Source organism: Saitoella complicata (genome assembly GCF_001661265.1).
Source record: "Saitoella complicata NRRL Y-17804 unplaced genomic scaffold SAICOscaffold_6, whole genome shotgun sequence".
Lineage (NCBI taxonomy): Eukaryota > Fungi > Ascomycota > Saitoellomycetes > Saitoellales > Saitoellaceae > Saitoella > Saitoella complicata.
This window is the reverse complement of record NW_017566997.1, coordinates 127177-152198: the sequence shown is the minus strand read 5'-3', so window position 1 is coordinate 152198 and position 25022 is coordinate 127177. Positions and strand designations below refer to the sequence as shown.

At 52.1% G+C, this 25022-nt stretch overlaps 12 protein-coding genes across 12 annotated transcripts; 8 read left to right on the top strand and 4 right to left on the bottom strand.

Annotated features, from left to right (window-relative positions):
• Positions 1–1756: 1756 nt before the first annotated feature.
• SAICODRAFT_90017 (DNA ligase 4) lies at positions 1757–5377 on the top strand (the record flags this gene model as incomplete). The annotated part of the gene is made up of 13 exons (XM_019171670.1): positions 1757–2036; positions 2092–2102; positions 2156–2290; positions 2357–2892; positions 3008–3109; positions 3167–3300; positions 3351–3658; positions 3708–3889; positions 3944–4060; positions 4114–4299; positions 4351–4487; positions 4541–5093; positions 5143–5377. Exons 1-13 carry the CDS (start codon positions 1778–1780, stop codon positions 5375–5377), a joined length of 2895 nt encoding a protein of 964 aa, XP_019025476.1. The 5' UTR covers positions 1757–1777.
• A 154-nt stretch (positions 5378–5531) lies between these two features.
• On the top strand, positions 5532–7309 carry SAICODRAFT_17915 (NADP-dependent leukotriene B4 12-hydroxydehydrogenase). The gene is made up of 6 exons (XM_019165877.1): positions 5532–5762; positions 5822–5880; positions 5934–6408; positions 6463–6673; positions 6726–6837; positions 6895–7309. The coding sequence occupies exons 1-6, from the start codon at positions 5603–5605 to the stop codon at positions 6958–6960; spliced, it is 1083 nt and encodes a 360-aa protein (XP_019025475.1). The 5' UTR covers positions 5532–5602; the 3' UTR covers positions 6961–7309.
• A 266-nt stretch (positions 7310–7575) lies between these two features.
• SAICODRAFT_29507 (uncharacterized protein) lies at positions 7576–9058 on the top strand. Its single transcript, XM_019167438.1, has one exon. It carries the CDS (start codon positions 7674–7676, stop codon positions 8844–8846), a length of 1173 nt encoding a protein of 390 aa, XP_019025474.1. The 5' UTR covers positions 7576–7673; the 3' UTR covers positions 8847–9058.
• On the bottom strand, positions 8968–10837 carry SAICODRAFT_208766 (uncharacterized protein). Its single transcript, XM_019166344.1, has 2 exons — positions 10659–10837; positions 8968–10605 (listed from the first exon to the last, which is right to left on the bottom strand). Exons 1-2 carry the CDS (start codon positions 10732–10734, stop codon positions 9089–9091), a joined length of 1593 nt encoding a protein of 530 aa, XP_019025473.1. The 5' UTR covers positions 10735–10837; the 3' UTR covers positions 8968–9088.
• Positions 10838–10941: 104 nt separating this feature from the next.
• SAICODRAFT_54327 (uncharacterized protein) lies at positions 10942–12144 on the top strand (the record flags this gene model as incomplete). The annotated part of the gene is made up of 1 exon (XM_019169280.1): positions 10942–12144. The coding sequence occupies one exon, from the start codon at positions 10942–10944 to the stop codon at positions 12142–12144; it is 1203 nt and encodes a 400-aa protein (XP_019025472.1).
• Positions 12145–12412: 268 nt separating this feature from the next.
• SAICODRAFT_54527 (DnaJ domain-containing protein) lies at positions 12413–13684 on the top strand (the record flags this gene model as incomplete). Its single annotated transcript, XM_019169293.1, has 1 exon — positions 12413–13684. The coding sequence occupies one exon, from the start codon at positions 12413–12415 to the stop codon at positions 13682–13684; it is 1272 nt and encodes a 423-aa protein (XP_019025471.1).
• A 195-nt stretch (positions 13685–13879) lies between these two features.
• SAICODRAFT_29505 (putative JUN kinase activator protein) lies at positions 13880–15231 on the top strand. Its single transcript, XM_019167437.1, has 4 exons — positions 13880–14061; positions 14118–14169; positions 14219–14530; positions 14589–15231. Exons 1-4 carry the CDS (start codon positions 13931–13933, stop codon positions 15126–15128), a joined length of 1035 nt encoding a protein of 344 aa, XP_019025470.1. The 5' UTR covers positions 13880–13930; the 3' UTR covers positions 15129–15231.
• A 144-nt stretch (positions 15232–15375) lies between these two features.
• Positions 15376–18850, bottom strand: SAICODRAFT_6116 (ras GEF; the record flags this gene model as incomplete). The annotated part of the gene is made up of 3 exons (XM_019169828.1): positions 15376–15894; positions 15946–18752; positions 18805–18850. The coding sequence occupies 3 exons, from the start codon at positions 18848–18850 to the stop codon at positions 15376–15378; spliced, it is 3372 nt and encodes a 1123-aa protein (XP_019025469.1).
• A 427-nt stretch (positions 18851–19277) lies between these two features.
• SAICODRAFT_29504 (TIP49-domain-containing protein) lies at positions 19278–20792 on the top strand. Its single transcript, XM_019167436.1, has one exon. It carries the CDS (start codon positions 19308–19310, stop codon positions 20697–20699), a length of 1392 nt encoding a protein of 463 aa, XP_019025468.1. The 5' UTR covers positions 19278–19307; the 3' UTR covers positions 20700–20792.
• A 149-nt stretch (positions 20793–20941) lies between these two features.
• SAICODRAFT_29503 (uncharacterized protein) lies at positions 20942–22127 on the bottom strand. Its single transcript, XM_019167435.1, has one exon. The coding sequence runs from the start codon at positions 21840–21842 to the stop codon at positions 21063–21065; it is 780 nt and encodes a 259-aa protein (XP_019025467.1). The 5' UTR covers positions 21843–22127; the 3' UTR covers positions 20942–21062.
• Positions 22092–23171, top strand: SAICODRAFT_208674 (uncharacterized protein). The gene has a single exon (XM_019166341.1). It carries the CDS (start codon positions 22342–22344, stop codon positions 23038–23040), a length of 699 nt encoding a protein of 232 aa, XP_019025466.1. The 5' UTR covers positions 22092–22341; the 3' UTR covers positions 23041–23171.
• Positions 23172–25018, bottom strand: SAICODRAFT_208678 (pisatin demethylase). Its single transcript, XM_019166342.1, has 2 exons — positions 24787–25018; positions 23172–24727 (listed from the first exon to the last, which is right to left on the bottom strand). The coding sequence occupies exons 1-2, from the start codon at positions 24865–24867 to the stop codon at positions 23303–23305; spliced, it is 1506 nt and encodes a 501-aa protein (XP_019025465.1). The 5' UTR covers positions 24868–25018; the 3' UTR covers positions 23172–23302.
• Positions 25019–25022: the final 4 nt, after the last annotated feature.

Below are 25022 nucleotides of genomic sequence, written 5' to 3'. Positions count from 1 at the left end.
TGGTTGAGGAGTGAAGATACTTTAATCTTGTTCGCGGCCCAGATACCTTCGTACCTCTTCCTCTCCTCCTCCGTCACCGTCGACCGGCTCTTCTGTTTCCAGTTCCCACCCGGTGTCTGTTGTCCATGGTCATCCGGACTCGGTTTCCGTAGTGTACGGGGGATACTAACTCTCCTCGGCGTACTCGTACCTATAGACTGCCTCCGTAACGGAGACGGCGAGCGAGAAGCCTGCGTGGTTGAAGTACGCTGAAATGCCAATGAGGCAGCTTCGGATGAGTTACGGGAGATGAGTTGGGGTGGGGAGGGAGGGGTGATAATTGAGCGTGGTTTGAGGGGTTTGGACTGTTTGTATTCTGGGTAGGGCCGGAGGAAGACTTTTGATGTCGAGTCCTGTTGTCCTGTCGAGGGTGATGTCGGATGGGAAGAGGAGGTAGGCAGGGCGGGGGTGGAGTTTGTTTGGGTTAGGTAGATTGGGCGACTTGCGAGAGAGGGAGCGAGTGAGTATTGTATTGATGGCGCGGCTGGTGCTGGTTGTGAGTCTGTTGCTGAGGTTGATGCTGGGCTCACGGAAGCAGCGGTTCTGCTGGCAGAGCTACTTGTCGATATCGCCCTATGCGTTTCCGTTACAGGATAAGTCGGTGCATGCGGTTTCCTGTTTGGATCGCTAGACTCATTGATCCAAACCGACGCTACAGACGAAACGGATGTCCTTCTCGACTGCAACCCATCATGTCCTCCATAAAGCGTACTCGAACCCCGTTCCACTGTCGGCGTAGCCGGTATAATATTAATAGAGGCAACGGGATCCGAAACATTCCGTAACCTCGGCGTCACAGGCGGCGACATGAGATGCACATTCCTCGCCGGAACAAAATGCGACTGCGTACTCGTCCGAGCAGCACTCAACGCATTCGTCGCCGGCGCCCGCACATTCACTGGACGATCCTGTAGCCGGGTTGTATGCCCCATAGCCTTTGCAGCACCCGATAACGCTCCATTCGCCGTAACACGTGCTTCATCCACGATGGGTTTCGTCACGATCTTCTTTGAGCGGGCGGCTGCTGTCATGGGTTGCGCTGCCCGGAGACTAGCTGCCGCTGTTGCGGAGATGGTGGATCGTTTTTCTGGGGGGTGTCGGCTGTAGGATAGTTTGGCTGCGTTGAGGGCTGCTGTGCCGGCGCCGGAGGAGTCTAAGGCGTGGGCACGCTGGTCGATGGTGTGTTGGATGAAGGAGGCGGATGAGTGAGCACGTTGTATGCTAGGCCTGTCCTCAGAGTCAGTATATACGTGATATGTTGGAGAAAGCGTACATGGTGTGAATGGTAGAGTTCGAGTCTCGAGTTGCTGCTGCCAGACTGACAGCATCCATAGCCTGGACACGATCCCGGACAGACATCCGTTAAGAACACTGACGTGAAGGAATCACCAAGCCTCTAACATGCCAACCTCTCAGGTCCGACTCAACGAAACTCGTAATTAAATGCCAAGATATCGTACTCCCAATGCCGCGGGTGTCGAGCGTCGAACGACGGCGTGTCCGGTATCGTTCGAACCGGCACGGAATCGACAATACAGCGAACGAAAATAGGATCCTTTTGGTCCCAAATTAGTCGGGCTTCTCGCACGGACCGTACTCGGCGTCCTTGTTTGGTGTTTTGCTTCACATTCGGGCCGGGATCTGGCCGACGCAGCCTCCAGCAAGCCCATGCACTACACTACGACCAACGTTGCCGGGAAGACCTCACCTCCAACCAGAATCTTTCCCACGATCCAAAATGGATCCCGAAGAGGAAGCGAGGTTGGACGAGGAATACCCAAATCGACCGAAGAATGATAAACATAGTCTCCCGTTTAGGGAGTTGATCATGAGTGTGTTTGAGCCGTTGTTGCGGAATGTGAAGAAGCCCACAGCCGGTGCTGGAAGGGGGAGGGTCGCGGTAAATCCGGCGGAGGTGAGGAAGAAGATTATTCAGACGTTTATTCAGAGGTGGAGGAAGGGCGTTGGGGCCGATATCTATCCTGCTTTTCGGTTGAGTATGGCACTCCCGCCTCACCTTTTCGTGAATGTATGCTGATCATTGATGAATAGTCATGCCAGACGTAGGAGATCAGGAATTTCTTCTTTGAGTTTGTTTTCTGACATGCTCTGACAGCGCGACAGAAACCGTCTAATGTACGGCATAAAAGAATCCGCCCTCTCCAAAATCCTCCCAAAAGTCCTCTCCCTCTCCCCCGACTCCGAAGATGCGCAATCCCTCCGCGGGTGGAAAGCTATCCAAGACTCGAAAGTCGGTAACCCCTCCCCCTTGTTCATTCCAATATACGACGAGCCACGTGCTGATGATTGACCACAGAGGACTGCGGGTGACTTTGCGGGTCGCTGTTATGAGGTTATCTCCAAACGCCCAGCGGTTACCGAGATGGGTGATCTCACGATCGATCAAGTCAATAACCTCCTTGACCAGCTCTCGCGTGTGTCCAAAGAGGATGAACAGAGGGTTATCATCACCGAATTCTACAAGCGAATGAGTCCGGTGGAGATGAAGTGGTTAATCCGGATCATTCTGCGACAAATGAAAATCGGAGCGACAGAGAAGACATTTTTCGATCAATGGCACCCCGATGCGGAGAGATTATTCAACGTCTGCTCCTCCCTTCGCCGCGTATGCTGGGAACTCTACGACCCAGGCTTCCGCCTCGAAGGCGACAAAACCGAACTTCAACTCAACCAATGTTTTCAGCCTCAACTGTGTTCCTTCCAGAAAAGGGATTTCGCGAGTACGGTGGAGAGTTTGGGAAGGCAGCATAAGACGTTTTGGATTGAGGAGAAGTTGGATGGGGAGAGGATTCAGATGCATTATGATCGAGGGAATTATAAGTTTTTTTCAAGGTCTGTCAGTCACCTCTGAAGAAACTTATATTTGTGCATGTTGCTGACTTGTGGCGAATAGGTGCCATTGTCTTGGGTGTATGCTGTCCAAGCGTAGGCTAATGAAGGTGCACAGAAAGGGAAAGGATTATACGGATATGTATGGGGCCAGGGCGGATGATCCCACCGCGGGGTTCACCAAGCATCTTGCCGGCGTGTTCTCTGACAACATCCAAAAGTAAGTCTTCCCTACTTCGCATTTACCCGACATGTGAATGACGGATGTGCAAAATAGTTTAATCCTTGACGGCGAAATGGTAACTTGGGACCCTATCGCCGACCGCATGGTCGCCTTCGGAACCCTAAAATCCGCAGCGAAGGACGAACAAGTTCGGGAGACAAGCGATAACGCCGGTCACCGACCATTCTGTATGATTCGAACAGCCTGAAGCTAAATCAAGTGTTGACGTTTCCTACAGACCTCGTATACGACATCTTGTACCTAAACGGGAAATCACTATGTCTACAAATTTTATCTCAGCGCCGCGACAACATTCTGGGCAAGATGGTGGAGCAGGGATACATGAAGGAGATCAAGAGGAGATTTGAGCTGCATAGGTATGTGGAGGGAAGGGCGGTGAAGGATGTCGAGGTGCAGTTTAGGAGGGTGGTTGAGCAGGGGAGTGAGGGGTTGATCTTGAAGGATCCGGACAGTATCTATATTCCGAGTTCGAGGAGTGGAAAGTGGGTTAAAATCAAGCCGGAGTACATGAAGGAGTTCGGAGAGGTAAGCCCCATTCTTCATTTTGAGATGTTTCTGACGGAAATATGTATAGAACCTTGATCTCCTTGTTCTTGGGGGATATTACGGTGGTGGTCGGCGCGGAGGAACACTGAGTTCCTTCATGTGCGGACTCCGAATCGACGACCCAAATGAACCGGGTGAACCCGTCATGAAGTTTTGGTCCTTCTGCCGTGTAGGCGGAGGCTTTAGAGCGGAGGACTATGCAAAGATAAGGTGATGGTGATTCGATCATCGGGGCACCTTGGACGTCGCTAATCTCTATCACAGGCATGAAACGGAAGGAGCGTGGCAGAAATGGGATACGAGGAATCCGCCTACGCATGTGATGGAGCTTGCAGGGAACCAGACGTTTCAGAGGCCGGATGAGTGGATTATGCCGGATAAGTGCGTTTCATTCTCAACTCTTTTGAAACGTGATGTTGATGACAAACCCTCAGGTCTTTCGTGATTCAAGTCAAAGCAGCACAGATCATCGCGTCAGATGAATGGAAAACGGGCCTGTCTCTTCGGTTTCCACGGTTTCAACGGTTTAGGCCTGATAGGGATTGGACGAATGCGCTAAATTGGGAAGATTTCTTGGAGCTTAAGAACCAGGCGGCGCATGAGCAGGAAGAGAGGAAACTGTAAGAAATTCCTAAAGCCGCGCGTTACGTGGTGCTGACTTCGGTATTTAGGGAGGTCCAAAAAAAGCGCGTGAGAACGTCGAGAAGCAAGCAGGTTTTCACCGTGTATGGTGCTGAGGGTCACGATGAAGTGGTGAAGAATCAGTATGGAGCGGCGACTTCCGAAATTTTCAAGGACCTTTCTTTCTGTGGGTGACGGTACGACGGCATGGATACGTGGCGGGCTAACCTTGACTCACAGATGTAATGACTGAAATGGTCGCACCCAAGAAGGAGTCGAAAGTCGCCCTTGAAGCGCTTCTGAGAGACCATCTAGCACACATATTTCAGTCTGAAAATGCTAGTCCCGATGTTAACTGCATCGCGGACAGGAACCTCGTCAAAGTCGCGGCTCTAGTCAAGCGCGGTAAGCACGACATCATCAAGCCAGCATGGGTTCTGGACAGTATTGAAGCAGGTTACCCATTACCTTTGGAACCAAGGTACATATATTTTGCTACGGAACAGACCGTGCGAGAGATGAAGGAGAATGTCGACGAATTTGGAGACTCATACACCACCGAGATCAAGGTGGAGGAACTGTCGAATGTTCTCGATAATGTCAATGTGGATATTGACAAGGTGGGGGACCGAGAGGAAATTATCAGGGACTTCATGGAAGAGTATGGCGAGGAAGAAGTCCTGCCCGGCTGGTTATTCGCACGATGTACAGTATACCTAGATACCCCCCAACTTGGACAAAAGTATGGCCTGGCTGAAGCCAGTCAGGACGGAAAGAGGGAAGACGTGAACAGGTTCGGAATTGCTCACGGTAGCTCGGCGTATATGACTAACGATGCCGAGCAGACTATACCTCGTCTCCACCACGCTCGCCTTCGCTGGAGCACATATCTGCACAGACTTCTACGATAATGACATCACGCATGTCGTTGTCGATCCAAGTGACAGATCAAGGTTGCGAAAGCTCCGGGCCCGCTTGGCATTACGAGACAAACAGCCAAGGGTGGTGAGTGCTGCGTGGGTTGAGGAGTGCTGGAAGGAGAAGACGTTACTGGACGAGGAGGCGTTCGGCGTATAATACTGGTTAATACCATCCATTGGACTCATGGCGCCAAGAGGTTCTGGAGGTAGACTTCAAAAAACATCACACCCCTCATCAATCTCGGACCGAACCCCAGTTTCGGGCCCAGGCACCCGTGCCCCGCGTTCATGAGCTCCCCACCAAACACTCCCACCCTGCTCGTATACATCCATTGCTTCGTCAGTCATTGAACAAACAGGCAGGTATCCATTCAACGCCAACATGTCGACCTACAAACAGATCGTCCTCGCCTCCAGGCCCAAGAACGAGATCATCCCGTCCGAGGTGTTCAGGACGGAGGAGGGAGGACCGATCCCGACTGATAAAACGTTGAAGGACGGAGAGATTGCTATCAAGGTTGACTATCTGTCATTGGATCCTGGTGAGCTACTTTGAGATGGGAGGTGGCGGACGCAGAGGGTGACTGATCAAGTGATACAGCTATGAGAGGATGGATGAATGACACGAAATCCTACGTCCCTCCCGTGAAAATCGGAGAGGTAAGGAAAAGCTGTTCTGCTATGTCGTGCATTTTACTAACCAATGACAACAGGCCATGAGAGCCTATGGCATCGGCACCGTGACTTTCTCCAAACACCCACGCTACAACCCCGGTGATTTGGTCGTCGGTACCTTCGGCTGGCGCGAATACGTCGTCACAACCGGTTCCGGAATCGAAAAAGTGATCCTCCCTCAGGGCGCGACTCCGCGTGACTTCCTCTCCACCCTCGGCATGACAGGTCTCACTGCCTACTTCGGACTTCTCCGTCACGTTCCCGAAAACGTATTGGGACCGAATTGTACAGTTGTGGTCAGTGCCGCTGCCGGCGCGACGGGAAGTGTTGTGGGGCAAATCGCGAAGGTGAAGGGGTGTAAGGTTATTGGGATCGCGGGAGGGGAGGCGAAGTGTAGGTGGGTCAGGGGGGAGTTGGGGTGGGATGGTTGTGTGGATTACAAGAAGAAAGGGTGGGAGAGGGATTTGAGGGAGGCGGTTGGGAGGGGCGGGATTAATGTGTATTTTGATAATGGTACGGAATATTTTCGTCGAGCTTGCGATGACTTTGCTGACGAACTCCGTACAGTTGGTGGCGACATCCTCGATGAATGCCTCAAACTCGCCGCTCCACATGCGAAATTTATTATCTGTGGTAGTATCTCGCAGTATAACACGAGTAAGCCGCAAGGTCCTCGTGCGTTTTTGTTGGTTATCTCGAAGAGGATTACGTTGAAAGGGTTTATCGTATTTGATTTCTTGAAGGAGTATGACCAGGCGAGGAAGGAGTTGGCTCAATGGTGGTTGCGGTAGTTCTTGTCAACATCAAAGGATACTAACAACGAGTCACAGGTTACTGGAAGGAAAGATCAAGAGGATGGAACACATTGTCGATGGCGGGATCGATGCTGCGCCGCGTGCGCTGGTCCAACTATTCGAGGGCGCGAACACGGGGAAGATGATGGTGCGTACAGTACACTCGACCTGCTACATCTGTAACATGCTAACAAGGATAAAACAGGTAAAGGTTTCGTCCGACGCAGAGGCTCCTACTTCCTCTGTCTCGGCGTCCAAGTCCAAATTGTAAACGCCCCCCCTTGATCCCTTCAATCCGTCTCGGCATCACGGAAGGCTCGGCACAAATACTTCGCAACTGCAGGGATCTCTGGGGGCAAGGGCTAGATTCATTGTGTTATTGGATGAGATGCCTCGAAATGGGGCAGGTTTGATTTACGGCGCAGAAGGCTGCCGCAGCACTCTGGAAGCTCCGCGGAGGCATTTCGGGTCTCGGGTGCGGCCGTGGGCAGTCGAAGGAGGCCCTGCATCGACCGCGTCTGGAGGCTGAGCTTTTTTTGATGGGGGTGTGATTGGGTAGATAATAGCATCGATTCCTTCAAATATACCGGCTGTCCCATCGCGAGTGCGGGCGTGAAGCTTCCAGCTGTTCAACGATCGCGAAGGCCCCGAGGAGCGACGATCCGACGTCGGACCAGTGCTGAGAGGAGCCCCACCTTGCCACCTGTGAAGAAACATCATTCTCGACGCTTTCTGTCCCGTCATTCAGTAGCTATTGACCTTGTCTACAATCATCACCAATCCGCGATTCTCCGCTCGAACCGCCTCTGAGGTAACCTCCATTCATTTCGCCTACCCGACCACTTCATATCGCAGCGTGAGTGCGCCTGGACCTGCAACCGCAGCAAAGGCGACAACACAACACCAATTACAATCAACGACAAAACAGGAGGCAATTGCAATTGAGGAGAAGGCGCGATGCCATGGTCTACGACTGTCGACACCATGGCCAATCCATTCACGGAAGTTGGAGGTAATGCGGGAAACAATGGCAGCGGCATCCGACGACAACAGATAAGCACATTGACGGCGCGGTTACGACAAAGTAAGACGAATGAATGTCCAATTCCTCCACCGCATGTGGCACGCGTGTTACAAACGACCGCAATCCCGCCTTTTCGCAAGTCAAAGGTGCAGGAAAGTATGAGTGGTCATGACCATGCCTACAGAAGGAGATTGAGGAATATCAGCCCGAGCGCATTGACAAGTTTGGACCATGAGTTACCAGCACCATTAAGTCCGCACCGCAGGGCGAACCCGTGTGGGGAGCCGTTTACGCCTGTGAGGGCCGTTTCTGCGCCATCGTTTCTACTGGCCACGACAGAGAAGGAGCGGGAGCAACTGACGTTGACGTTACCGAGTCCGCCGTCCATACCGCCTTCATTGACGGAGACGCAGTCAACTTCTCCTACACGCGCGAGTTCAATGTTTTCGCTCGAGCACACGGATTTCAGTCACGACGAGGGTTTTCTCGCGTCTCCGACCCCCATAACACCCTGGAGTTCTTGTCTTCGACGCACGAAGTCTCAGCGCGCAAGACGCTCTCCGTTGGCAAGCGAACCTGTCGACGTAATCGAGCACCCTCTCTCTCCTCTTCGCGAAAATGAAGACGATGAGGGCGTATTCATGCTCAGTCCCCTGACAGAAAGCAAGAAAGATGGCGAAACCCAAGACGGGTTCTTCGCGCGTGCACCGAGCAAGTTGAGAAGATCACTCAGCAAGATCGGACGCGCATTGAGTTCGGCGGCTGTTCCAGAGTCGAGTTATATCGCAGCGAACCTCATTACGCCTGCACTTATTACACCGCAGCCGGTGGTGGAGGTGCCGGTTACCTCGTTGCCGGCGCTGTTTCCGTTGGCGGAGATGGAGTTTCCTACTTCGGCGATTGAATTACCGACGTGGTCTCCCACCAAGACTCCACATCCAAATCTCCCGCTCTCGCCCCGACCGAGGGAGCCGAGGCTTAATTCGCAGTTTTTGAGGATGTGGTGTTTAGAACAGGGAATGAGGAGGGCGGGAAAGATTGAGATGTGGACTGTGGGGAGGGCCGAGATGGTCTTGGGGCCTGTTACATGGAATGGATGTTCGAACAGTGGGTTGAGGAATGAGATTATGTAGATTCTGGGGAATTTGGAACGCGGCTGATACAGACAATATTCACGAGATGGAAGTTGGAACTGGTTCTACATGGGGGCGGTGAAGCGTACGATACAGGGTTGGTGCAGAAATCATTTATTTGGGCATAGCGGGCGTTTATTCTTTCTTTATTGGGCTACTTTTTGGATGACATGTGCTACGATACGAATGATAGGTATGAGGCGATGGACAACAGTTAATTTGATTATCTCCTATCTATCACTTCAGTGGCCATAGAATGTGTCATTCGAGCGAAGCTGGTTAACGCGCCTGGACCCAGCGACAATTTCCTCCTTCCTACGTATACTTGAACCCCGCGTGAACAGATTGTACGGGTCTCCTAATTGTATCGGTTTGTTTGCGTATTGTCCTGATTTAGCACGGAACCTCGACTCCACGAATATTCCCTCTTTCTGTTGAAGCTGGATATTGAGGGAAGGTAACGCTACGGGTCTTACCTCTTCTTGAGTTCCGTCCTCTTTGTCACAAACTTCGACGGCGAGAGGAATCTGGAATTGGGTATCGCCGGACATGGCATGATCAGTTGAGCGATTCCATTTTGCCCAGTCATTGGGCGACATCAGTAGTCGAACGGCTCGAAGGTCCCTCGGGGAGAGACAGCGCACGCAAATACGGTTTCGTAAGGTTTTTCCCTTTTCTAAGGATAAACGAATGAACCAACGTCCATCCCAGAGTTCCCAAGTGCCGTCCGTGGGTAGGGGAACGAGTTTCTTCATGCTCTCTTTGTCCAAAGGTGCCCGTCTGACGAACCATAGTATTTGTTGCCCAAGAAGCTGGGTAGATTTAACGTCAAATAAAAGATTCCTGAACGAAACCCTATCGTCCTTAGCAGTGAACAGGCGGTCGACGGTCTCTTTCAGGCGCCCCTTCCTGATCATCCCAACTGATGGAGTTAACTTTTGGGCGATGATGGCGGCGAAGCGAAACCTGATATCCTCTGTTTGTTGCATGATATGAGGCGGAACAGTGACATACATTGCTCCGGATTGCGGAAAAAAACATAGGCGCGAAAGTTCGAGTTGATCTTTGAGGTATATTTCCGCTCGGTCCTCATCAGCTCTCAGACGTTGCGACAGTTTAACGAGATTTTGTGGTTGTAGCACTTCCGGGAGCTCATGAGCCCGTTCAGCAAATAGCTTTCGTATTGTGTTGCGAATCGTGAGTGTGGCATCGTTGTTAGTTGGGTCTTCCGCCCAGGGGACATTGGCAGCCTTGCACGTCGCTTTCAGGTCACTTTTCCTGAACCCAAGTAGCGGCCGTAAGATTTCAATATGCTGCGCTCCGTAGATATTATGGGAACACGGAATAGGAGCCACTGCTGGCATTCCTGATAGACCCATAAACGACGAACCCATTGCAAGCCGATGGAGAAGAGTCTCAGCTTGATCGTCTGAGTGATGTGCGAATAGGAGCTTTGTCACGCCTTTATCGATGCAAGCCCGGGACAACGCCTCATAACGCAACTGTCGTGCATGCAGTTCGAATCTTGTAGGTGCCACATCTTTGGCTTTAGACCAGTCGAGCTTGATAATGTGGTGCTGAAATCCGAACTGAGCACACCATTCGCCGACCTTAGCAGCTTCAGCAGCTGATTCCGGTCGCGAGTCGTGGTCGATTGTTATCGCCGTGACATAGTTCGAGGGGATGTTCTGTTCTTTCACCCAGAGGTGAGTGAGGTAAGTCAGAGCCATAGAGTCAACGCCGCCAGAGACCGCCATCCCTAGTGAGATCGTTTAGTAGGCAACGAGTGCAATGCACCCAAGGGCGCCATACCTAAGCGTTGGCCGGGTTGAGCGTTCCGGAGGAGAAGCGGCCCGAGACGGTGGGAGAAGTCCTTGAGGGTGATCATGTCCTCGTAAAGAACTCCGAAGAGTCCACTTCTGCAATATGCCGCCTTCGATTCGATGTCCAAAAAAAGTGTAACGTTCTGCAACTTCCAATATTGACGGGCTTGTAACGTTGACATTCCCGCCCTGAAATTTCGGCCGTACGTATACCTGCATGACCTGAAATCATTACCACCACCTCTCGCCGGTATCCTTCTCGATCTGATATTATGTCGACGGAATCAACGACTGAGAAGCAGCCTGCCGTCATTCTGGTTATCGGAATGGCTGGCTCCGGCAAGACTACTTTCCTCCAACGCCTGAACGCCCACCTTCATTCCAAGAAACAGCCGCCATACATCCTCAACCTCGATCCAGCTGTACGGAATGTACCTTACGGAGCAAATATCGATATCAGAGACACGGTCGATTACCGTGAGGTGATGAAGCAATACAACCTTGGTCCCAACGGAGGAATTCTGACGTCGCTCAACCTGTTTACCACGAAATTTGACCAAGTTCTCGGATTGGTAAATAAGCGCGCTGCATCTGTGGATCACATTCTGCTGGATACACCTGGACAGATCGAGATCTTCACCTGGTCTGCCTCCGGATCTATCATTACTGATGCTCTTGCGTCGCAATACCCTACCATGATTGCATACATCATCGACACTCCACGAACACGATCACCAGCAACATTTATGTCGAACATGTTATACGCATGCTCCATTCTGTATAAGACTAAGCTGCCGATGGTCTTGGTTTTCAACAAGTGTGATGTGGAGATGCCAGAAGACGAGGAGGGACGTGGAGGTTTTGAGAAAGTGAAGGAGTGGATGAGTGATTGGGAGTCATTCCAGGCAGCGCTGAGAGAGGACGAAGAAACGCTCGGAGGAACCGGTGGTACGGGTGGTTCTGGGTATATGAACAGCTTGATCAACTCCATGAGTTTGATGTTGGAGGAATTTTACAGACATCTTGACGTTGTTGGTGTATCCGCGGTAACCGGACAAGGCTTTAACGACTTCCTGGAAGCTGTCCAGAACAAGGTCGAAGAATACAACAAGGAATACAAGCCTGAGCTGGAAGCACTCATGAAGGAGCGCGAGTCGAAGAAGGAGAAAAGCAAGGAAGACAGTCTGGCACGGCTGATGAAGGACATGAAGATGGATAAATCCGGCATTACTTCGGCCCCGCAAGAAGGCGGGTCGGCGGAGACAATCTCAGATATGGAGGATAATGACGACGATATTGATGAGGATGATGTGTATAACGGTCAGCTCGGTGACGAGGACCTTGTACCGGATATCAGTGGACCTGGAGTTGGTATGAAGCATGATGAGAGATGGGGGCAGAGTTCGGGACAGGGTGCTCGAGGTGGGCGAGGCAAGGACTTTTCCAAAGAGATCTTGGAGGCAATGCAAAGATAGCAACGCTTAAAATGTGTGCGTGTGGGAGGTAGCTAAATCGAGACCATACAGCTAAGGGTAGTGGATTATACATGCTTCCTCGAAACGCAAAACGCGTCGCTGGCTCGAAATAGAATTTATCTACGGCCTTTCACGCGCTGGAGCTGGAACCCGGTCGGCGCCCTTGGTGCCTTGCACTCGCTTCCCAAAATTCGGGGCAGCGCTGTACGTAACTCACAAAAATCCAAGACTCTTTCTTCTCTTTCTTCTGGGATCATAGTCTGAAATCATGGTCGCCGATACCGCTTATTACGACCTCCTCGGCATCTCGCCTGATGCTTCTTCGAACGAGATCAAGAAGGCTTACCACAAACTCGCCCTCGAGACGCACCCAGACAAGGTGCCCGAGCCTGAGCGTGAGGAGGCAGCGGAGAAGTTTAAAGATATTCAGGATGCGTATGACACGCTGAGAGAGCCTGAATCGAGAGAGATGTATGATGAGTTCGGGTCGGATGGTGGTCCTGGGATGGGTGGTGGGATGGGTGGCGGAATGGATATGGATGATCTGTTCGAGCAGATGTTCGGGATGGGCATGGGAGGTATGGGCGGCGGCTACGGACCTGGACGGGAACCTCATCGGGGTGGACGAAGAGGTGGAAAGACTCCGGATGCTGTGCAAGAGTACCCCGTAAGTCTGGAAGACCTGTACAAGGGCAAGACCACACGAATGGCGGCAAGCAGAAAGGTTGTTTGTCAGCACTGTTCTGGAACTGGTGGAAAGAAGGGTGCGAAGGAGAAGAAATGTGGTGGATGTGATGGACGTGGGTTGAAGTCTGCTGTGTCCCGCGATGGTATGGGACAGTTGAGGACGATGCAGGTTGAGTGTGATCAGTGTGACGGTGAAGGCAAGAAGATCCCAGAGGCACATGCCTGTCGAAAGTGTAAGGGTAAAAAGGTCGTTGACGAGAAGAAGATCTTGGAGATCCACGTCGAGCGTGGTATGAGGGATGGTGAGCGTATCGTATTGCCGGGTTTGGCAGATGAGCAGCCTGGTCGTGAGACTGGAGACGTCATCTTCAAGTTGAGGCAGAAGGAGCACCCTGACTTTGCACGCTTAGGATCTGATCTTCGCACAACGCTCAAGATCACTCTCGCTGAATCACTATGCGGGTTCTCCCGCGTCGTCCTTACGACTCTTGATGGCCGTGGTCTTCGCTTCACTCACCCTGCTGGCAAGGTGTTGAGGCCTGGAGAGGTCATCATCGTCAAGGGTGAGGGTATGCCCCGCGGCCGTCGTTCCGACGACAAGGGTGATCTCTTCCTCGAGGTCGAGGTTGAGTTCCCTCCTGACAACTGGGTGTCGGACACCTCTGACCTCAAAAAGCTGGCCACTGTCTTGCCAGACGTGAAGAGGGCGGCCGAGAAGGGGCCTGAGATTGTGGATGATGCCGAGTATGTTAAGGGAACCTTTGATGGGTTTGGTGGTGAGGAGGCGGATCAGCAGTGGGAGACTGACGACGAGGATGGTGAGGGTCCTGGTGTGCAGTGTGCTCAGCAGTAGAGGAGTTGCGTGACTGCCAAGGTGCTACGGGCTCAGAATAGACAGGCTCCTATCAGGACTGAGGATACCAGAACTCCCAAGGCCCATTGAAAATACATGTATTAAAAAAATGTATCGTAGCACTGGACGTCACCAGCTTATCGATTGCCCTGCTGAGCGTCGACGTCGACCGGCAGCTCACCCGGCGCCGCAGCTGCCTCACCTCCATAGCATTCAGAGCACTTCAGTTCAAGGTGGTTGAGTACCATGGACGCCGAAACAGCTCGAAAGACTTGGGAGATTGAGAACAATATCAAAGCGGAGAGCCAGGATGCTCTGTACCGCTATGACGCGGACGAGCAGAAGCGGCAACTCGCGGAGAAGCCGTGGAAGAAAGAGTACGTCATATCCTTCGGGGTAAAGCTTGTAAAGCTCTTCTAACGGGCTGTGACAGTCCACATTGGTTCCAGAAGACAAAGATATCGGCATTGGCTCTTATCAAGATGGTACGTCAATAACAGCCCTGACGGGAGACACCGCTGACACCGCATTTAGGCTATCCACGCCCGCTCAGGCGGCGCGATCGAAGTCATGGGCCTCATGCTCGGCCGTATCGACGTGCGTACAATCATCATCACTGACTCCTTCGCACTACCCGTCGAAGGTACAGAAACTCGCGTCAACGCACAAGCCGAGGCCTATGAATACATGGTTCAGTACCTCGACTCGCTCAAAGCCAGCGGGCGAGGAGAGAACATCGTAGGATGGTACCACTCTCACCCAGGATATGGATGCTGGCTGTCTGGTATCGATGTCGGGACGCAGATGCAGAATCAGATGTATCAAGATCCGTGGTTGGCGGTGGTGGTGTGTAATGAACGTTACATGTTGTCCGTATCTGGGTAAACTGACGTACATTACATAGATTGACCCGAACAGGACCATCTCCGCAGGTAAAGTCGAAATCGGTGCTTTCCGTACGTACCCGGAAAACTACACCCCACCCAACGCCCAGAAATCCGAATACCAGACAATCCCACTCAGCAAAATCCAGGATTTCGGAGTCCATGCCAACTCGTACTACCCACTCGCAATCGAGCACTTCAAGAGTAGTATGGACTCACATCTATTCTCCTTGTTGTGGAATAAATACTGGGTTTCCACGCTCTCGCAATCACCACTCCTCCTCAACCGCGCGTACGCAACAGAACAGCTGAACGACTTGGCATCGAAAATCGATAACGCACAAAAAGCACTTCTCCGCAACCCTTTCGGCGCAGCCGCGCCTTCGGCCAGAAAGAAGGACAAGGAGGAAGGAAATGAGAAGACCGAGACGGAGTTACATAAGGTTATCAGGGATTCGAACAAGATTACGGGAGAGGAGATGCAAGGCTTGATGAGTGAGATTTTCAAGGATAAGCTGTTCAACTGCATCAAGGCTCACGGGCGGGAGGCTCAAGCATGAAGTGCACTTGAACGGGGGTTTGGGAAGAGGTACAATACAATTGCTTGTGATAGGCGCATCTCATATGGATAATATACCCAGAGTTTCAATTAAAGCAAGACGTATGTAGGTATTTTCCCTAAATTGCTTGTAGCGATTACACGACCCGGGCCATGCACGAAACCGGGTCCCCCATCCGTAAACCAAGAATGACCTAAGTTATCCCATATTGATTCAAACGCATTTTTGTGTCCATCACATTCTCGAATCAGAGGAAACCCGATTCCTGCAGCAGTCGTGCAATCTTCTCGTCCTCCCTCTCCCTTGGCTCCATGTTCAAACTCAGATCATACATCTCAGTGACATCCCTGCTCTCCCTCAAATTACTCGAAATGAACACCTGCAATTCAGGGACCGGCTGCAATGAATAGGGCACGGACTGATACTGCTGAATCTCGCGAATGACTTCCGCCGTCTTCGATCTCTTCGAGAAATTAATGAGGTGCTCGGATTTCTTGAGCATATTCGGATTACCGTCCTCGATGAAAGTCAAGTCGGTAAGATAGACACCCAGGAACGGAACACATGGTGGGTTGACGACGTGGAGCATCTCACGATACTCGGAGAAGTTCTTGGTCGAGTTCATGACCTTGTTGAGAGATTCAAGGGTCTGCAGCATACGTGCGTTTACCATCTCCCACGTCCGCTTCAAGCGGTGGATCGGCGCTGAGTTGAGTCCGGATATGATTGCTGTCAAAGTTGAAAAGTTGTTGAGTTGTCGACATTTCTGTACGTTATGTTAGCATCCCACATACGAGAAGGAAGAAATGCGACTCACGTCAGCAACAGCAATGAAGTGCTTGATCAGGTTCACACGCTTCTTGATCTCCGGCTGCGTCAAGATCGCCTCGGCCACCCATCCAGTGACCTGATTTGAGTTCAAAATCATCGCCTTGATGTTCTCCGCAACAACACCTCCACTTCCCTCAGGTTTCGACCAGTTCTTGTCCAAGCACTCCTCGGGCTTGATCTTGTTATACAACCTCGATTCAATAATTGTCAGTTGTCTCGCCAACTCCAAAGCATCAACATCCAGGAACTTCAGTCTCTTTAGATTCTTTGGCAGGATCGGTGGTGGACAGGCCGTTGTCAGGTTCAGGACCATCTTTCTGAATGAAGCATCACCACTGGTCTGTCGTCTCTCAACAAGCCTTTCCAAGACTTGCGCACCAGCTAAGTGATCCTTCATCGTCGTTGCCGCGAAGTGCTTAATCCTATCCAACAACTGCACCGTCCTCTCCTCATCCTTCGGCTCCATGAAATACGTCTCCATCCACGACTTGAGGATATTGAACACCCTCAACCTGATCGGCTTCTGCTTCCTCTCGACCCAGATGTCCAGTTCCTCCTGCATCAACCCATGAGGCGCCATAATATTGAAGCGCCCAACTAGAGCATCGAACAACGCCTCAGCTGTCGTGAAAGACCGGTACGTCAGCAAAAGGGTATTGTTAAACGCCGAGTCAAGGAAATCATGTCTCGTTAACCTCTCAACGAGCACAACGAACGTACCACCCTTCACCATCCCCTTCATGTCATAACTGATTTCATGCTCATACTCAACTCCCAGATACCACGGCTCGTCCGCAATATTCTGTCGAGGAGCACCATTCGTTGGTGTAGCAGCCTTTGCTGGACTTCCAACCTCGGAGAACGCCGGAGGCGGCGCATCATCACCGAAGAATCGCTTGAGTTTACTCCCCTTCTCCCGCTTCGGTGTACGAGGGAATTCCAAATCACTCAAAGTCGATCCCACACTCGTCCTGGTCGGGCTCTCCACCAAACTTCCGGTACTTCCAGCCCGATCTCTCACCGGGTCGTGTATGACCGAGCTTGTGATACTCAACTGACTCTTCCTCCTCTCCGCGACGTTCGGCAAGCCTTGCGGGTTGTTCTGCCTCATAACGATCTCCTCAACCAGGAACTGAAGCGTGAAAACTGCACTTTGCACACTCTTACCCAACTCCTTCGCCGCTTGCTTAACGGCCGCAACGCGCTGCTCCCCTTCGTGAGGGTACATCGGCGCGCACGGCTGCACACCCGTCGTAAGTCCCTGTGCCGCCATCAACAAATCCGCATTATTGTCATACAGCGTCTGCTTCGTCTGCGCAAAATCCGTCAACGTCGGCGACCTAGGCGGTTGTGCCAAAATCGTCAAGTTAAGACCCTCGATCAGCACCAAATAATCCCGCGTGAACTGACAAGCCGACTGCGCACTCATCAGCGCCCTTCCTGCAAACAAACCCTGATCGTCCCCCCCCAACCCTGCACTCCGACCCGGACCAGGCGCAGTAACTAGCGCAACCTGTAGCTTCTTCAACGCGCTCTGGATTTCGCGGGCGATGTTCTCGAGTTTTTCCATTTCTGCCCCGGTGAAATCTTGGGTGGGTTTCTGCATATCAGGGGTGTCAACGAGTCCACCTTGTTTCGAGTTGGGCATGATCCCGTTTCCGCGCCATCCACCACCGACTTGTCCACCGACAACGAACCCAGGTTTGATGCGTCGGACGTCCATCTTATTCACGCCAACTGCTTCCAGGAAGCCTTCGGCGGCTGTCAAAACCTCAGCGGCGTCAGACCGCATCTTGCTAGATGCATCATCAGGTGGCCAGACACCAGCCGCGATCTTCGTCGACAACACCAATTTTGATAGCGCAGCCATGATCCGACGATGATGCGCGCGTAACCGCGCATCCGTCCTATCGAACGAGAGAACAAGTGTTGAAATCGTGTCGACGATCTCCTCGCAGTCACCGACGAAGGCATCCTTCGCGCCGAGCTCAATCGATTTCGCGAGCTTTTCGACAGAGAAGCGGACTTGACGGTGGAGCTCGAGAAGGGTTGGGGTACGGTATGTCGAAGAGTCCAAGAAAAGCAGTTGGGCCGTCGGACCTTTAGGACGAAGCGTGTCCTCTTCGGAAGAAGACGCTGCGATCGTGCTCAGTGTACCTTCCGTCGGTCTGCTTCCGGGTGTCGTCGCTAAGGTGGACATTGGCTGTGCATTAGAAGAGGCAGTCGATGCACCAGTTCCCGTCGAACTCGCAAAGCTTGCGCGGTTGCTACTTGACGCTGCGCCATCTTGTCCATTCCGTGTCGTAGGAGCAGCAAACAACAAGATCTCACCTTCTGATCCAGATCGTTCGTCTTCATGGTCGTAGATCGGTGAATGCAGCGTGGTCACGATGGGAAGTGTCTGCGTTGTCGCAAGCGATAACCTCCGTTCTTTCTTTGTCGGTAATTCCCACAAACTGTTCCCCGTCACCGTGTTGTAATAATATGTCTTCCCATCCGGCGTGCTCTGTTGTATCCAAAATGCCTCATCCTCGACTTCATCCTTACTTCCATCACCGTCGTCTTCGACTTCGTCATCCCCAAGTCCTTCCTCCTCTGATGCTGATAGTTCGCCTTCGGCGAATAGTTGGACATAGTTGGAAGGAAACCAGCCTCGTTCGCCTTCGAGAACACCGTCCCACCAACCTGATTCGAGCTGAGTTAGGACTTGGATGACGGAGCCCGCGGCGAAGTTGAGAGATGATGCGTCATTGGATGTATAGTCGTAGAGTGCTCGACAGAATACTGGCGCTTCTAGAGTGAAGCTGTTAGTATCATATCAGTCGCGAGATGTTTAATGGTATACCTTCAGGAGCAATCCCTTGTGGTTCCTCTGATATCACTTGAGCCATTGCGGCTGCAGCTTGAATGCCTGGCAGTGATGATTTCACTCAGAACGGCCGCTCAGTATGACCGGATAAGCGAGATTGATCCTTCGCGTCGAAAAGAGTAATTTCGCCAGCTGAAACGGGACAGCAGGTTCTCCCTTCGAATAAGGAGGTCGGTTGCTGTTCTGTGTAATGACGGATTACCAAGTGTAACCCTGGCGAGTCCGGTACCGATCTGATCCGTACAAGTCGCTGGATCTGAAAACTCAGACGATACGAGCCTAAGATGGATAGCTATCCAATCGACTGGAGCTCTCCTGTTCAACAGCTGAGATCCTGGTGTTGTTTGTCCGACTGCGACCTCCTTGATACCCAACCACACCAACCCGTTCGGGGAAAGGCCCAATGTAATTTCGGCGCGACCCCGTGCACTGACTGACATCGACGCTCGTGAGGACTTAGAAGAAAAAAATACAGTACAATGGTTCAGATCACCGAAGTCAAGAACGGCATTGCGGCCAATCGTATCTCTACTCACTCTCACATCAAGTCCCTCGGTCTGCTCGAGGATGGCTCAGCACCGGCCTTGAACCCCGCCTCCAATCCCTCAAGCGGGTTGATCGGACAGAACCAGGCGCGTGAGGCATGTGGGTTGGTGTTGGACATGGTCCGGAGTAAGAAGATGGCTGGAAAGGCGTTGTTGTTCGCTGGTGGACCTGGAACCGGAAAGACCGCCCTTGCGCTTGCCCTCTCCCAAGAACTCGGCAACAAGATCCCGTTTGTGCCAATCGTCGGTTCTGAGGTTTACTCTTCTGAAGTTGGAAAGGCGGAAGTTTTGAAGGAGCATCTCCGTCGTGCTATTGGGCTGAGAATCAAGGAGACGAAGGAGGTGTACGAGGGTGAGGTTACGGAGTTGACGCCAGAGGAGGCAGAGAACCCGCTTGGCGGCTACGGAAAGACCATCGCACATGTCATCGTCGGTCTCAAGACTGCCAAGGGTACTAAACAGTTGAAGCTCGACCCTTCGATCTACGAGTCGATACAAAAGGAGCGTGTTGACGTTGGAGACGTTATTTACATCGAAGCCAACACTGGTGCCGTTAAGCGTGTCGGCCGTTCCGACGCTTACGCTACTGAGTTCGACCTGGAAGCCGAGGAGTATGTCCCCGTTCCCAAGGGCGACGTCCACAAGAAGAAGGAGATCGTCCAAGACGTCACCCTCCACGACCTCGACACCGCCAACGCTCGTCCCCAGGGCGGTCAGGACATCATGTCCATGATGTCCCAACTCATGAAACCCCGCAAAACCGAAATCACCGACAAACTCCGTCAAGAAATCAACAAAGTCGTAAACAAATACATCGAGCAAGGTGTCGCAGAACTCGTTCCTGGTGTGCTCTTTATCGACGAAGTCCATATGCTCGATATCGAGTGCTTTACCTACCTCAACCGTGCGTTGGAGAGTACCATCTCGCCTATCGTCATCTTCGCCACCAACCGCGGTATGTGCGAAATTAAGGGCGCAGACGGCATCACAGCCCCCCACGGCATCCCCCTTGACCTCCTCGACCGCACCCTCATCATCCGAACCCTCCCCTACACCCTCCCCGAAATCCGTCAAATTGTCCGCCTCCGAGCCCGTATCGAAGGCCTCTCCATCTCCGAAGGCGCATTGGACGTCTTGGCAAGAAAGGGTGTTGAGACGAGTGTGAGGTATGCTGTGGGGTTGTTGACGCCTGCGAGTATTATGGCACGCATCGGAGGCCGGGAGGAGATCGGAGAGGAGGATGTTGGGCAGTGTGATGGGTTGTTCTTGGATGCGAAGAGGAGTACTGGGGTTGTGCAGCAGACGCCTGGAAAGTTCTTGGCTTAAGCGAAAATGAACGGTTAAGAGATTTGAGTCCATGCGGTGAAATAGGATACGTGTGGCATATTATACCCGATAAATTGATGCTTCATACCCTAATTCATGAATGCGTTTACAGGTAATACCAAGAGAAGGCAGGTTCGAAACCCGTGGGAAATGTAGTGTCCCACCGTTGCCAAAAACCCTGTGTTTGGTGTTTTGGGTTGACAATGCAAACACGCAAGAGTAATGGAATTTATAGGTATGATCTCCTGTTGACAATACGCATTAGATATTATTATCGATAAGTGGATCAAAAACGAGCCCAAAAGCGCCAAAACTACTTTCCAATGCCGTACCCGTGTCACTCTCCCCATCATTCTTCTCCATTCATGCAGAAAAGTTCGCTCTAACCAACCCACGCACCCGCCCAACCCTCTCTACTGCCTTCTCCAACGCTTCAATCCTCTCCCTCCTCTCAACGTCCCTCTTCTCCATATCCCCGAACCTCTCCTCTAACCTCTTCGACTTCTCCCGTTCCCGTGCCAGATCAATTCCCGTAGCCAAAAGTTCTGCCTGAGTCGCCGTAAGCGTGGCGGATGTGGTGGTAAGTTGCTGTGTCGTGGACTGTAGAACGGATTGTGTATGATGCAGTTGTTGATTCGAGGATGAGACGAGGTTGTTGGCTTCGGAAAAGAGGGATGCTGAGAGTTCTTCAACTTCGCCTTGTAGTTGCGCCAGAGCTGTTTCGGCAACACACCTCATTCTCCTCTCTTCATCCAATTCGTGTAGAAGATCCGGAACACGGGGGAGTCCCTTCTCCCTACTCGGCGCTCGTGATCCGTTTTGGTTTCGTTCAGGTGTAGGCGGCACGATATTGACCTGCGGGAGCCTAACGAGCTCTACGTCCGCTCTCGGTGAACTTGGTCTCCTCGTCCATATCCCAAAACGGCCTTTCGCGGGCGGTGTGGTGTTGGTGGTGCTGGAAGCCGTGGAGGGTGTGGGACTTGGTGGTCGAGGCTGCGAGCGACGAAGCTGTTGTTCGAGGTCATTTGCCTTATCGACTGCGAATGCGAGTTTCTCTGTCAGGAGCCGCAATTGGGATTCAAGTTCCTCGATGCGCTCTTGGGGGCTGTCCTCATAATACTCGATTTCGATACTGTCGTTCATCTCGCGATCTCTGAAACTCGAGGGGACAAAGGATGCTTCAAGGTGGTGTTGGACGAGACGGAACAGAAGGTAAGAAGAAACGGAGTGAATTGACTTCTACCACAACAACAACCCTGCAAATGACCGGGCCGAGGTAATCCCCGGCCCTATCGAGGCACACAGACAAAGCCGCAGATCATGTGCAGCCTGACCACCTCAGCCCATGGCATCCCTATCTCCATCAATTCCCGACCAGGCTGGATTGCTTGAGAACATATCCAACGTACTCAATTGTTAATGTGGGACGGACCCTTGCTTGCTGGTGCTTGCGCCGCATGAATGGTGCTGCACCAAAATTCGCATCAGGGAATCCAGGCATCGCGGTCCGAGTACGGAAATCTGAGAGTGTCTACGTTACACCCATCTCGAAAATCCTCTCTGGCATCACGACGTCACTCCCCGCATCGAATGTGATGGATATCCAACCTACCAGCTTGCTTCTGTCGTGGACGATCATCTGATGCAGATTTCGCATGTTGTACGTGGTGAAGAATGCCTTCCATCCACCCCCAAACACTTGGCAATCTACAATGTCTTTGGATGGGACGAGCCCAAGTTTGCTCAACTACCACTCCTGACAAACATCGAAGGCAAGAAATTGAGCAAGAGCGAGAGCGATGCAAATGTGGGCATGTATATCAAAGAGGGATATCTGCCTGAGGCGCTATTGAGCTTTGTTGCATTGATGGGATGGGGAGCTCCGATGACAATCAAGAATCAGGCGTTTACGCTGGAGGAGATGGCAAACGCGTTCAGGCTTGATAAAGTCACAAAAGGTTCAACTGTGGTGGCACCAGGAAAGCTTGTCTTCCTGAACAAGAGGCATCTGTCCAGGCGTCCAGATCATGGTGCAGGTTGGGTTTATGAAGTTGTGAAGCCGACATTGACGGAGAAATTCGCAAAAGGGGAGGAATGCGACACGTATGAAGGAGGGGCTTCCATCCTGCTTGGCGCAGAGTACGTGAAGAAGGTCTATGCGCTTGTTTACGAACGGTTACGAAAACACACTGACCTCCCAGAAAGCTGTGATTATTTTTGGATGAATCTGCATGAAAGCTCCAGACCTGAGGTGGCAGCCAAACTCGAGCCGTTCGGGGCAGCTGGAATGCCCTGTTACAACTCTTCTCAAGTACTTTGGTGCAATCGAGACATGGGATGAGATAAACATTAACAACACTATTGATGCTACTTGGGCAGGGGTTGAGGGAAAGGATCAGGTGCATGGTATCTTCAAGAAGAAGGACTTGTTGATGAGTCTTAGGGTATGTGTCTGTGGAGGTAAGATGGGAGCGGATATCGGAAAGACAGCGGAAATCATTGGCAGGGCTCACGTGATTGCGAGGATTGAGGCATGCCTGGCAGCTGAGAAGAAGTACGTAGAGATGCATCTAGACTAGTTGGTATCTAAACCTCTATAACATTTACTCCTCCTCCCCCTCAAGCTTCCGAAAGACCAAATCACACCTCCCCGACTTCGGCATCAACACAAAATGATCAACCATACTCATACTCTCCTCCGTCGTCCCCTCCCCCGATTCCACCCTCCACCCCCTCAATAACGCCGCAATAATCAACTTCATCTCCATCGTAGCGAGGTGAATCCCCATACACGCCCTACTCCCCTTCGACCACGGCATATAGGACTCCTGCATCGCCTTCGTACCACCGTTCGCCCAGCGGGTTGGGAGGAAGGAGGTTGGGGAAGGGTAGATGGTGGGGTTGTTGTGGAGGGTGTAGGCTTGCATTGAGACTGTCGTACCGGCTGGGACGAAGATATCAGAAATGACACCGCCGCCGTCGGGAGCGACACGGGGAAGTGAGGCGGGTGCGGCGGAGTGAAGACGGAGACCCTCCATGATACACCCGTTTAGAGCCTCGAGGGGTGCGACATCTTTGTAGGCTGGGACACCGTCGATGAATTGGACGTTATGTGTACGGAGCTCTTCGCGGATTTTGTCTTGCCATTCGGGGTGTTTGGCAAGTTCCCAGACGGTGTAGGTAAGCGTGATGGAAGTTGTGTCGGTGCCACCGATCGTCATTGATCCGACTTCGGAGGTGATGACACGGTCAGGGAGTTTTTGGGAGTCGGTTTCACCCTTGATGACTTTTGTCAGGAGATCCCGACGTTTTGATTCACGGCCGTATCTGTCCATGTACTGCTTGAAGGCCCAATCACCGTACTCGTAGAGTCGCTGCGAAGAACGGAGGAAGCGCTGCCATGCTGGAATCGGGAGCCAGGAGGTCAGGGGGAGGACCCACGGCATGTTCCATTTGAGAGCTGCGAGCATGAAGTGTCCGTCAAGATCGTCGAGGTAAGAAAGCGGAGTATCACTATCCAACGCCTTGAAGTCCTGTCCGAGGAAAAGAGACCCCACGATGTCCAATGCGTACATCCGAAACCAAACAGCAACGTTCATACTCTTTCCCTCAGCCGCATACTGCTGTACCCATCCCATAAACTTCCTGATCTGCTCAGCAATAAGCGGCTCAGCATTATCGATATTCACCTGCGCAAATGCATGCGACAAGAGTTTCCGACGTTCCTTGTGTAACTCGCGATCCCGCATATCGAACAAATTCGGCGAATGCGTCGAGAAATGGTCGTACATGGCAGACTTCATATAAGGACTTCCTTGTCCGTAAATTTCCTTGATTGCAAATGGGTTTGAGAAGGCGAGCTCATCGGGCCCGATGCGGATGATGTCTCCGTAGCGTTCGTGGAGGTGGTGGATAGTAAGGGTTCGGCAGCCGCAGAGCTCGGCGAAGGTCATGCGTGCGCTCGTGATTTTGCAGATCAAGGGGCCGGGAACATTGCGCAAAGGGTGAAAATAGGCATTGTAGATTGCCTGTTAACGGATCAAGTCAATCGCTGTCCGACACCGAACAAAGGGCGCACCACACTCACCTTCGCCAGCCAAAACGCAACCGCAGCAGCCAACACAGCCTGGCCCAACCCAACACAATGCAACGCAAAGATCACTCCCATCACTTCCTGTCTGAAGCGAAGTAACAGATTTGCTTGCTGGATCAGCGCGATTGCAGGTTACATGGCAGCCAGCGCACGGACCTCGGGGGTGTTGTTTGGGCACGCGCAACAGCGAAGGGTTTAGCGCAAAGCCTATTACGAAATAGGCTCACCAC